The sequence below is a fragment of the Oncorhynchus clarkii genome, chromosome 17, assembly GCF_045791955.1.
Source record: "Oncorhynchus clarkii lewisi isolate Uvic-CL-2024 chromosome 17, UVic_Ocla_1.0, whole genome shotgun sequence".
Taxonomy (NCBI): Eukaryota; Metazoa; Chordata; class Actinopteri; order Salmoniformes; family Salmonidae; genus Oncorhynchus; species Oncorhynchus clarkii.
This window is the reverse complement of record NC_092163.1, coordinates 32,108,511-32,121,183: the sequence shown is the minus strand read 5'-3', so window position 1 is coordinate 32,121,183 and position 12,673 is coordinate 32,108,511. Positions and strand designations below refer to the sequence as shown.

At 41.6% G+C, this 12,673-nt stretch overlaps 1 protein-coding gene across 2 annotated transcripts in view; it reads right to left on the bottom strand.

Annotated features, from left to right (window-relative positions):
- Window positions 1-3,678: 3,678 nt before the first annotated feature.
- Window positions 3,679-12,673, bottom strand: part of LOC139370708 (dynein, light chain, roadblock-type 1) — a 31,705-nt gene continuing 22,710 nt past the window's right edge. The window contains exons 1-4 of one of the 2 annotated variants that reach the window (XM_071110356.1): window positions 9,082-9,223; window positions 5,251-5,326; window positions 4,905-5,072; window positions 3,679-4,117 (exon numbers count right to left, since the gene is read on the bottom strand). In XM_071110356.1, coding sequence (XP_070966457.1) covers window positions 4,074-4,117; window positions 4,905-5,072; window positions 5,251-5,326; window positions 9,082-9,084 — 291 coding nt within the window. In that variant the 5' untranslated portion in view covers window positions 9,085-9,223 and the 3' untranslated portion in view covers window positions 3,679-4,073. Of the gene's footprint in view, window positions 4,118-4,904; window positions 5,073-5,250; window positions 5,327-9,081; window positions 9,224-12,673 lie in introns of those variants that run through there. The other variant, XM_071110357.1, reaches the window with a different exon arrangement.

Genomic DNA, 12,673 nt, shown 5'->3' with positions numbered 1-12,673 from the left:
TAAACAGCCATTGCTTGATTAGCCTATGGTAGCATTCCTTGTGTAGTTTGCCAACAGTGCAATTGAATTAAATGTAACGTTCGTAAGCTGTATCAATATTGGGGAACACTCAAGATCACTTGTTTTAGGCAATAACACAACTGAGTAAAAAGGTCTTACAAAAGACGACCCTAAAAATGTAATATTTAGTTTGTCCTTTATTGATTTCTATTAACCTTTAATTAGGCAAGTCGGCTAAGAAAACTCTTTACATGTCAAAGGTTGGCATTTGAGATGACTTGTACTGGATGCAGCTCTGCAGTGTCACTAGCTGGCACAGCCACCACACCGCTAACCTTATTTACGATAATGCCAATTTTGACTCTGCAGCTGGCCCATTAGCGATAACTGCTCAGTTCTGACTTCAGGGCAAAACTCATGACTAATGTGAAACTGCTCCAAAGATAAAATAGGGGCCAAGATCACTAAAGAAAAAAAGAATCCTAATGTACCTCCAACCAATCTTACTAAGTTTTAATTAGGAGGAAAAGGGGGAGGGTGCACATAGCATTCCTGTTTACTAGTGTCATGAAAAGTTGCAGTTATGGTGTCTGTTTAATGACCCTTAAGTGGAACTCAAACCATCCACGGAGAGGGGAAAAAGAGAACACATAGCTGGGCAAGACCTACCTCTACCCAACCTCACCTCCCTCTTGCTCACCCCTTCCCCCTTTCTCTGCCGAGACTTCCCTCTCTCCCTAGCAGCCGAAGGTCTCCTGAGAGGCGTAGACCAGTAGAGAAAGCCATCCTCGTCGCACTCCTGCACGTAGATCTCAGATGAGTGTGGAGACACTCACCATGCTGTGCTGGTTGACCAGGAGGAAGGTGGCCTGCGTGAGGTTGAGCTGTGTCTGTATGGGGGGGGGGGGGGGGGTCAGGGCTGGTCACTACACCATATTTGCATTCATTAGGGCACAATAGTAAAACATTTTAACTGAAAATTAACAATGTTCAGGTAGTCCATCCCAGTGCCTGTTGAATATGACCCATATTTTAAATTAAACCAACTGGAGGTGTTGCAGGGTTTGTATTCTGAAGCAAGCATAAAGCAGATATACACTGAACAAAAATATAAAACTCAACACCTAAAGTGCTGGTCCCATGTTTCATATGCACAAAAATCTTCTCTCATTTGGCTCCCAAGTGGATGTGTTTGTCTGGAAGCAAGATGGTGTCAGTGATGTGGCTGGTTTTCTTTTTGTAATCGGTGATTGTAGACCCTGCCACATATGTCTGAGCCGTTGAATTGCGCTCTATACAAACATTTCGCTCGTTTGATTGCCTTGGAGGGAATAACTACAACTTTACATGGTTAAATGCGTTGGTTTGCGCTTTCAGTTTTGCGCAAATGCCACCATCTATCCATGGTTTCTGGTTAGGATAGGATTTAATAGTCACAGTGGGTACAACATCTTCTATGCACTTCCATAAACTCAGTCACCGAATCGGCGTATAAAATCAATATTATTCCGAGGCTACCCGGAACATCTCAGTCCGCATGATCAAAACAATGTTGAAGCGTGGATTCCGATAGGTCAGACCAGCGTTGAATAGTCCTTGTCACGGGTACATCCTGTTTGAGTTTCTGCCTATAGGAAGGGAGGAGTAAAATGTAGTCATGGTTGGATGTGCCAAAGGGAGGGCGGAAGTTACTGTAGCAGTGATCCAGCGTTTTGCCAGCACGAGTACTACAATCAATATGCTGATAGAATTTAGGTGGCAAATTCGTGTAATTATGCCTTATCTCCCTTGAAGAACTAGTCAAATGATTTACTCAGACAGCCCTGCAGCATTCTTACCCAGGCTAGCTAAATAGAATATATATATATTTTTGTATCTTTATTTAACTAGGCAAGTCAGTTAAGAACAAATTCTTATTTACAATGACGGCCTACCAAAACACAAAAGGCCTCCTGCAGGGACAGGAGCTGGGATTAAAAATGGTGGAAAAAATGTAATAGGGCAAAAAAAACATCACGACAAGAGAGACACCACAACACTACATATAAGATAGACCAAAGACAACAGCATGGCAGCAACATAGGATGACAAGACAGTATGGGGAGCACAGAGATAACAACATTGTCTGGATGGCTGCTACAGCCTGACTAGAGATGAGATGATGACTTTAAGGAATGAAAAATCAAAACTAAGTAATATACACCATTGAAATAGTATAATTTCATAGTAATTTCCTATTTGTCTACCCAATGTGGGCCTGACAAGAGACAAATGGGATATTTTCAATGTTTTTGCAATTTATTGTTCGCTCTTCTGGGCTTTAAAATGCGCAAAAATCATTTTAAAATGTCATTATTTTCAATATATACATATATATATTTTTTTTTTTACCGAAACGACCTAAAAATCCCTACTCGCTCAGCACTAGCTTTTACTTTTATAGGCCTGATTGTAAATTACATCATTATATCCTATCAGTAGTCCCTCCTGGATTTCGACATTTTTTGTGATTTCTGCGGCCAAAAATGCTTCCCCCCCCCCCCCCCGTTAATTTCATAAAGCAATCAAAAGTAATGTTCTCAGTTTTAAGACGATTTTAAACAGAATACAAAAAAACAATTAGAAACATCTAAAAGTGCTCAATGTTGTTTATTTTCCTTAACAAAAAGCTGTCATAATCCACTCAGACCTCTCCATCAGGTTTGGGGCTTGCTATCAACACGAGATGCATCTCTCGCAAAAAAAAATCTGAAAGGGTCGTAAAGAGTATTGTGGTTATGTACTATTCCATTTCTAAAAAAAAATCCTGTGCTTTCGTGATCCGTATTAAGTTTTAGTTTAAAAGGCAAAGTTGCACTCAGTGCTTTGAGCAGCGCTCTCCATAGTTAGTAGGGTGTTCGGCACTAAGGCCAAGGTTAGCCGAGTAAAAGTTTGAGTAAAACGCCACTCACCTTGATTCTTTCAGCGCTTGTCAGTCTTCCCTGCTACCACTTCAGTCATGGTGATTTTCCGCTGCTGTGGGAAGTGTCAAGACATTTTCATATGATTTGCTGATTCGAAGGGACTGTTGATTGTCGACTTTCTCTAGTTTCCAAAAACATTTGGAAATTGTTTCGCAGTCGTTAGACGTCATTTTTGTTGACAAATGAGTGATTTCTGTTCATTGTACTGCCTGTCCAGCCATCAACTATCACCCATCTTCGCACGTGAATACACTGACAGGCCAGGGTGGAAACACTTTGTTGACGTGAGGTTAGATTGGGCCATTTTCCACGGTAACAGTGAAGTAATTGGTCAAAATTACGAACCCGCTTTTGATTGGACCCTTTTATTCGCTAAACGTGCAGCGATTAGTCAAAATTGCGAGCTCTCGCATAATATGCGCTGATTGGTTGATTTTTGCATGTAATTATGCAGTTGCGGAAGTTCTTAGTGTATGAGAAATACAATTATTTAGTGGACTGCAGGAATGTGTACTCCCAATAATTCAAGGCTTCTAGACTGATAAGAAGTCCTGTGATATGCACGGAGGAGAATTAAGAAATCCTGGGTGATGGAAAAGTACATCTTTGTGGAAGGGAGGGGGTGAGAGCTCAGGATATAAGTGGACACTGCATTGATTTATTCTGTTGTCATCTTTGCTGAATAAACATTTGAAATGTCACCGAGTTTAGACTCTTTTGTATGATAAATGTTTATTGTATAGATCTTATCCTTACAAGGTACCAACATGAAATGAAGCAGATGATGCTCAACGTTTACAAAGAATATTGTTAAAACCTATTGGATTCAAAAAATAAATAAGTGAAAGTTTCAAATGGTTTCGCCCCAAAATGACAGTCAACGATCCTTCAATAAGGTTATGTGCCAATAAAGAGTGTTTCAGACAGGGGAGATGGAACTGCAATGATGATCAAACATGAACATACATATATCAACCCACCCATGATGATATGAATCAAGCTCCCAAAAGCTTATTGTACAACTTATCATTTTGCTAAAACAATAGAATAAACATTTGGCCATTAAATAGAAAAAACTAATACAGCAAAGAGATGGTGTAGGTGATCCTCTCAGTCTGAAGGGTTCTGAATGACAATGAGGAAATAGTCTTTATCTGTAGGGGAAAGCAAAAGGAGTATTATCCTAAACAAATATACACTGAACAAAAATAGAAAACGCAACATGCAACAATTTCAAAGATTTTACTGACTTAAAGTTCATATAAGTAAATAAGTCAATTTAAATAAATTAATTAGGCCCTAATCTATGGATTTCACATGACTGAGAATACAGATATGCAGCAACTTCGCACAGCCGTTGAGTGGGACAACATTCCACAGGCCACAATCAAATGCTTGATCAACTCCTTGCGAAAAAGGTGTGTCGCACTACATGAGGCAAATAGTGGTCACACCAGACACTTACTGGTTTTCTGATGCATGCAACTACCTTTTTTAAAGTTACTGTATTCTGTGACCAACATATACTATCTGTATTCCCATATATTTCAATTGACTGATTTTCTTATATAATCTGTAATTCAGAAAAATCTTTGATATGGTTGCATGTTGTATAATTTTTTTAAATCAACCCTTTTTTCCAATTTTGATATTGACACTGCACTGTTGAGGAAGAGCTTGCAAGTAAGAATTTCACTGTACTGTTTACACCTGCTGTATCCTGTGCACGTGACAAATACAAGTTGATTTGAAAACCCTAATCTTAACTTTCTACAGATTCTAAACATGTATGTAATGTCAGTGTCCTCTACAACAAATTACTAATACTGCAGCATTGCATTTGACAAAATTCAACATCCAAGCAAAATGTGGGGGTAATGCAACTACAGGGGACACTGATGTTCAAAAGCCATGCTATGTGTGACAATCATTGTGAGTTACCTGGAGCAATCATAATCTCATTCTTCTTGGAGCGGACCCTGAGGAAGGTGAGGTCATTCTGGGGGTCAATGTCCCTAACTGTGGTACGTGCCTTCATCACTAACTGGTGAATGAGTCCAGCATACTGCACTGTGCTGGAGTTGTCAAGGGTGGTCTTGATAGGGATGCCTGGAGAATGTCAGAGGGGAATGCAGAGGGAACCATTGTGCATTGAGTCTGTGGGAGATCATTGCAGTCTTAAATACATTTGAAAGAAACTTAATTGTGCCATGATTTACCATAAAAGGATATTATTAATGGAATAGCTAACCAGTTTAAACTATGGTAATCATTGCATTAGGCTTACCTTCAGCATTGACAATGATGATTCCTTGCACCCCTTTTTGACCCTGAATTCTCTTGAGGGTTTCCTCTACCTCAGCCTAAAAGACAGCAGTTATTTTTAAATATAATTTAAAAATCACACTTCCCTTAAGTTAAAAGCATGATCATCAAGATTGCAACAAGACAGGAAGGAAGAGAAGAAAGAAGAAGAAAAAAAACTGTAGCTAGCTAGCCAGTGACTAGTTGGCTAACGTTAGCAGAACAACAACTTCAAAGTGACAAAGTATTAGACTGGAGTGGTTGCTAAGCAGTTAATCTACTGTTTGTAGGGTTAGTTAGCTAAGTTAAAATGATTTCCCTTTGTATTTAATTTACCTTTGACTATTGGATGTTCTTTGAGGCACTACAGTATTGCCAGCCTAATCTCAGGAGTTGATAGGCTTGAAGTCATAAACAGCACTGTGCTTCAAGCATTGCGAAGAGCTGCTGGCAAACGCAGGAAAGTGCTGTTTGAATGAATGCTTACGAGCATGCTGCTGCCTATCACCGCTCAGACTGCTCTATCAAATCAGACAATATAATAAACACAGAGAAATACGAGCCTTACACAGAACCCAAACAGGCTGCGTGCGTGCATACATTTATTTTGTCCCCCCACACCAAATGCGATCACGACACACAGGTTAAAATATCAAAACAAACTCTGAACCAATTATATTAATTTGGGGACAGGTCGAAAAGCATTAAACATTTATGGCAATTTAGCTAGTTAGCTTGCTAGCTAATTTATCCTATTTAGCTAGCTTGCTGTCGCTAGCTAATTTGTCCTGGGATATAAACATTGAGTTGTTATTTTACCTGAAATGCACAAGGTCCTCTACTCCGCCAATTAATCCACACATGAAACGGTCAACCAAATCGTTTCTAGTCATCCCTCTTCCTTCCAGGCCTTTTCTTCTCGACTTTATATTGCGATTGGCAACTTCCATAAATTAGGTGCATTACCGCCACTGACAATGTTCGTCTTTCTGTCACTCACGTGGGTATAACCAATGAGGAGATGGCACGTGGGTACCTGCTTCTATAAACCAATGAGGAGATGGGAGAGGCAGGACTTGATTTCTAAATTCATTTTGCAACGCTCGTGCATGCGACGCAAGCGGTGAAATCAGCCTGTTAGGACATACATAATATGGTCAAATCCGGAAACTATCATATCTTTCAGTGAAATACGGAACCGTTCCGTATTTTATAGAACGGGTGGCATCCCTAAGGATAAATATTGCTGTTACAATGCACAACCTTCAATGTCATGTCACAATTATGTAAAATTCTGCCAAATTAATTACGGTCTTTGTTAGAAAGAAATGGTCTTCACACACACGAGCCAGGTGGTCCAAACTGCTGCATATACCCTGACAATTTCCCTGGTTAATATTGCCTGCTAACATTAATTTATTTTTAACTAAATATGCAGGTTTAAAAAAATATATACTTGTGTATTGATTTTAAGGAAAGCATTGATGTTTATGGTTAGGTACATTGGTGCAACGACAGTGCTTTTTTCACTAATGCGCTTGTTAAATCATCACCCGTAGGTGATCACATCACCTGTGATTCGATGATAAATTAACAGGCATTGCATTGATTATATTCAACGCAGGACAAGCTAGTGTAACGGATGTGAAACGGCTAGCTTAGTTAGCAGTGCGCGCTAAATAGCGTTTCAATCGGTGACGTCACTTGCTCTGAGACCTTGAAGTAGTAGTTCCCCTTGCAAGGGCCGCGGCTTTTGTGGAGCGATGGGTAACAATGCTTCGTGGGTGACTGTTGTTGATGTGTGCAGAGGGTCCCTGGTTCGCACCCAGGTATGGGCGAGGGGACGGTTTAAAGTTATACTGTTACACTAGTTAAACTATTAATATCAACCATGTGTAGTTAACTAGTGATTATGTTAAGATTGATTGTTTTTTTTATAAGATAAGTTGCTAGCTAACATTAAATTTACATTGGCTCCTTGCTGCACGCGCGTAAAAGGTGGTCAGCCTGCCACACAGGCACCTCCGTGGAGTGCAATATAATCGGTGTCCAAAAATGCCGATTACCAATTGTTCTGAGAACTTGAAATTGGGCCTAATTAATCGGCCATTCCGATTAATTGGTCGACCTCTAATTTATGTAGTCATGCTACCCCATGCAAGTAACTGCAAAAAACATGACCCTATGTATGTATGTATGCATGTGTGTGAGGGGAGACAACTGGGTGAAAAGGTTGCCTCAGTCTGTTTTGCAGATACATTGCACTCCACGAGGTGCCTGTGTGGCAGGCTGACTACCTGTTATGCGAGTGCAGCCAAGGTAAGGTGCTAGCTAGCATTAAACTTATCTTAACAATCAATCTTAACTATACATGGTCGATGATATTACTAGCTTATCTAGCTTGTCCTGCGTTGCATATAATTGATTCCGGTGCCTTTTAATTTATCATTGAATCACAGCCTACTTCGCCAAACGGGCAATTTAACAAGCGCATTCACGAAAAAAGCACTGTCGTTGCACCAATGTGTACCTAACCATAAACATCAAAGCCTTTCTTAAAATCAATACACAAGTACATATTTTTAAACCTGCATATTTAGTTAATATTGCCTGCTAACATGAATTTCTTTTAACTAGGGAAATTGTGTCACTTCTCTTGCGTTCATTGCACAGAGTCAGGGTATATGCAACAGTTTGGGCCGCCTGGCTCGTTGCGAATTAATTTGCTAGAATTTTACATAATTATGACGTAACAGAAGTAGGGTTGCCACCCGTTAACGTATTTCACTGAAAGAATAAACGTTTTGTTTTCGAAATGATAGTTTCCGGATTTGACTATATTGACCTAAGGCTCGTATTTCTGTGTTATTATATTATAATTAGGTCTATGATTTGATAGAGCAGTCTGACTGAGCGGTGCTAGGCAGCAGCAGTAAGCATTCATTCAAAAAGCACTTTCCTGAATTTGCCAGCAGCTCTTCGCTGTGCTTCAAGCATTGAACTGTTTATGACTTCAAGCCTATCAACTCCCGAGATTAGGCTGGCAATCCTAAAGTACCTATTAAAAACATCCAATAGTCAAAGGTATATGAAATACAAATGGTAGAGAGAAACAGTCCTATAATAACTACAACCTAAAACGTCTTACCTAGGAATATTGAAGACCCGTGTTAAAAATAACCACCAGCTTTTCGCGATTACTTCAAAACTAAGGCAGGCAGCTGAGACATATGGTAATATAATGGAACTGGGCTCCATGACGGATGCAATGAACTACTTATTAGAAAAAAGTAGTTCATGTCATATGTCCAGCCTACGGAGGTGACAAACACTGCAGCTATGTAACAAGCCCTCTACAGCAACAAAGGTATTGAGATGAGGGAATATTATGGGTGTGTTCGTAAATTCAAGCTGTCGTGCCAGAGTGCGCTCTGAATTGATCGTAAATTCAGAGCGTTGTCAGATTGGGAATTTGAAGAGAGGCCAAATCACGACGTCAGTTTTCAAATCAAAAAGTCGGAGCTATTGAAAAATACGAGTTTCCGACTTGGAATTTCGAAGTGGTTGACCGTTCAAAACCTTCTCCCATTCGGAGTTAATTTTGCACAAGTTCCTAGTTGTTTTGAACGCGGCATTTGCCTTCTGCTATTCTACGAAAATAATTTTCGCCACCAGCGTCGAAGCCAAGCTAACTAGCTATGGCAACGCCCAGCATCATATAGCCTATATAGCTAGCTAAATACTTAGCGTTATAAGATAAACTATGAAAAGCATGTGAATGTCAAGGTATTCACATAATATACAATGCACTTGCCATTTTGGGGGCGAGGTTGTAACTTGCGTCCAAGAAATGTAGCTATTTAACCAGAATTCCGCTAACTGCCAAAAGACAGAGGTTCGTGTCGTCAGACAACTCCACAACCGTTCATGCGCACTTTTCTACTGTTGTTTAGTTTTTTGGCACTAGGCATCCAACGTTATGGTGCAGCATTACCGCCACCTATTGCACTGGAGTGTGGGCCACAGACAGGGTGGAAGTAAATCCTACAGTACATGCCAGGCCCGTTTCTCTTAAAAATATAAATTATTTGAGACCGTATCTAGTGTCCTACTCAGTATGCTCTTTCAACTCAATTCCTGTATCCCCTTCTCCCTCATACTGGATCTGTCTCTCTCTTTCCCTATGATACTGCCCACACTGTATCAGCACATGCACTGTCTCTCTTTCCTGGTAGTAATCAACCTTTCTGTTGGATGATTTCCTATCACATTTAATGTCTTATTCAACTGTCTGTGTCCCACCCTTATCCTTGTAAAGATGGCCTCCGCTCTTATATCTCTTCCTTCCATCCTCCCCGACTTTACTCTGTACTTCAAAAAGACACCTGACTTAGTGTCTCTGTTCCACTGCTCCTGCCATCTCTGCACCACCATTGTCCATATCATTTCCTTAGCCTACGCCTTGCTCATTGGCACATCCACCTCTCTCCTAAGGGCCTGTTTAGCTAGCATATCTACTCCTTCCCAACCCCACGGGCTGGGACCCAAGCAAAACTTATCTGGACATCTGTTTCACCTGGGCATGAATTTGGAGTACCTCATATAGCATGTACTGTCTTCTCCATGAACTTTAATATTTCAGACTCATCCATACAGCACATGAATCAGAACACACAACAACCCTGTCCGGCTTAATTTTGTTCACCCACTGCAAGGCCAACAGTACTACCATCAGCTACACTACATGACCAAAGTATGTGTATGTGGACATCTGCTCGTCAAACACCTTATTCCAAAATCATGGGCATTAATATGGATTTCGTCCCCCCTTTGTGGCCACAACAGCCTCCACTATTCTGGGAAGGCTTTCCACTAGATGTTGGAACATTGCTGCGGGAACTTGCTTCCATTCAGCCACGAGCATTAGTGAGGTTGGGCACTGATTAGGCCTGGCTCGCAGTTGGTGTTCCAATTCATCCCAAAGGTGTTCAGTTCTGTTGAGGTCAGGGCTCTGTGCAGGCCAGTCAAGTTTTTCCACACCGATCTCGACAAACCATTTGTGTATGGACCTCGCTTTGTCCACGGGGCATTGTCATGCTGAAACAGGAAAGGGCCTTCCTCAAACTGTTGGCACAAAGTTAGAAGCACAGAATAGTCTAAAATGTAATTGTATACTGTAGCATTAAGATTTCCCTTCACTGGCCTAGTCCGAACCATGAAAAACAACCCCAGACCATTATTCCTCCTCCACCAAACTTTACAGTTGTCACTATGCATTCGGTCAGGTAGCCTTCTCCTGGCATCCACCAAACCCAGATTTGTCACTCCAGAGAACGCGTTTCCACTACTCCAGCGTCCAACAGTGGGGGCAATAGCATACATCATAGTATCATCCGCATATAGATGAAGTTTAGAATTTTTAACAGATTGACCAATGGTGTTTATATAAATAGTGAAGAGAACAGGTTCCACCTTTATGCACTTTAAGAAATTCAAACTTAACCCCATCAATCATGATGACCTTTGTTCCGTCACTAAGATAATCATGAAACCATTAACAGGTGTCAGAGACCAGGCCTATCGGGGACAACTTATTCAATAAAATAGCATGATAAACAGTATCAAATGCTTTTGACAACTGTCATAAACAAAGCAGCACATTTAATTTGATTGTCTAAAGCATGAACAACTAAAGTGGTTGCTGTAATAGTGCTATGCCAAGGCCTAAACCCTGATTGGTTTACATTCAAAATACATTTCTCAGATTTAAAAAAAGCAAAGTAGTACATTTAGCAAGGATTCAAGAATCTTAGCTAGACAAGTAAAGCCTTGAAATGGGGCAATAATTATTAAGATCACAACTATCCTCACCCTTATGGAGTGGCAGCAGAAGACCTGATTTCTATACTTTTTGAATATTTCCTGGTAACTATGTTAAATAAAGAATGTGGGTTGTTGAGCCAACAATGCTGAGGACTGCACACTTAAACAGATCAGGATCCAATTGGTCGGCCCCTGTGGATTTCTTGTTGTCTATTGCTAGCAAAGAATCCAGGACTTCTTTTTCTTTAAATAGACTAAATGAAAAGTTTGGAATATAATTTCTCTGATCATTCAGCAGGCTTCCCCTATCAGTATCCAGCCCAGTATCATTGTGAATAGGCTTAGAAGTTATTTCTCAGACATAGCCAGTTGAAATAAAATGGTGATTAAATGCATCAATGATGGCATTGTCTTAGGTAATGAGGCCAGTGTCTGAATTAGTTTGTTGTGGCAAAGAGGACGAAGTAGAACTCTTCAGGGATATGACAGTTTTCCAGAATTTATCCGGGATCACATTACAATCAGAAGGTGTTACGGTGCGTGAATGAGGACCCAAAAGCGAATTAACGTAAACAGAGCTTCTTTAATAACAAAACAAAACGTAGGCTCAGATGGACCGGCAGGTTCCGACAGGACAGGACAAGGTTGCAGCAAACATGACGATAGTCTGGTTCAGGCATGAACAACACAAACAAGAATCCGACAAAGACAGGAGCAGAAACAGAGAGAGATATAGAGGACTAATCAGAGGGAAAAAGGGAACAGGTGGGAAAAGGGGTGACGAGGTAGTTAGGAGGAGACAAGGCACAGCTGGGGAAAAGAGGGGGAGAAAAGGTAACCTAACAACGACCAGCAGAGGGAGACAGGGTGAAGGGAAAGGACAGAAACAAGACACAACATGACAGTACATGACAGTACCCCCCCACTCACCGAGCGCCTCCTGGCGCACTCGAGGAGGAAACCTGGCGGCAACGGAGGAAATCATCGATCAGCGCACGGTCCAGCACGTCCCGAGAGGGAACCCAACTCCTCTCCTCAGGACCGTACCCCTCCCAATCTACTAGGTACTGATGACCACGGCCCCGAGGACGCATGTCCAAAATCCTACGGACCCTGTAGATGGGTGCGCCCTCGACAAGGATGGGGGGGGGGGGGGGGGGAAGACGAGCGGGGGCGCGAAGAACGGGCTTGATACAGGAGACATGGAAGACCGGGTGGACGCGACGAAGGTATCGCGGAAGAAGAAGTCGAACTGCGACAGGATTAATGACCTGAGAAATACGGAACGGACCAATGAACCGCGGGGTCAACTTGCGAGAAGTGGTCTTAAGGGGAAGGTTCTGAGTGGAGAGCCAAACTCTCTGACCGCGACAATATCTAGGACTCTTAGTTCTACGCTTATTAGCAGCCCTCACAGTCTGCGCCCTATAACGGCAAAGTGCAGACCTGACCCTCTTCCAGGTGCGCTCGCAACGTTGGACAAAAGCCTGAGCGGAGGGGACGCTGGACTCGGCGAACTGAGATGAGAACAGCGGAGGCTGGTACCCGAGGCTACTCTGAAAAGGAGATAGCCCGGTCGCAGA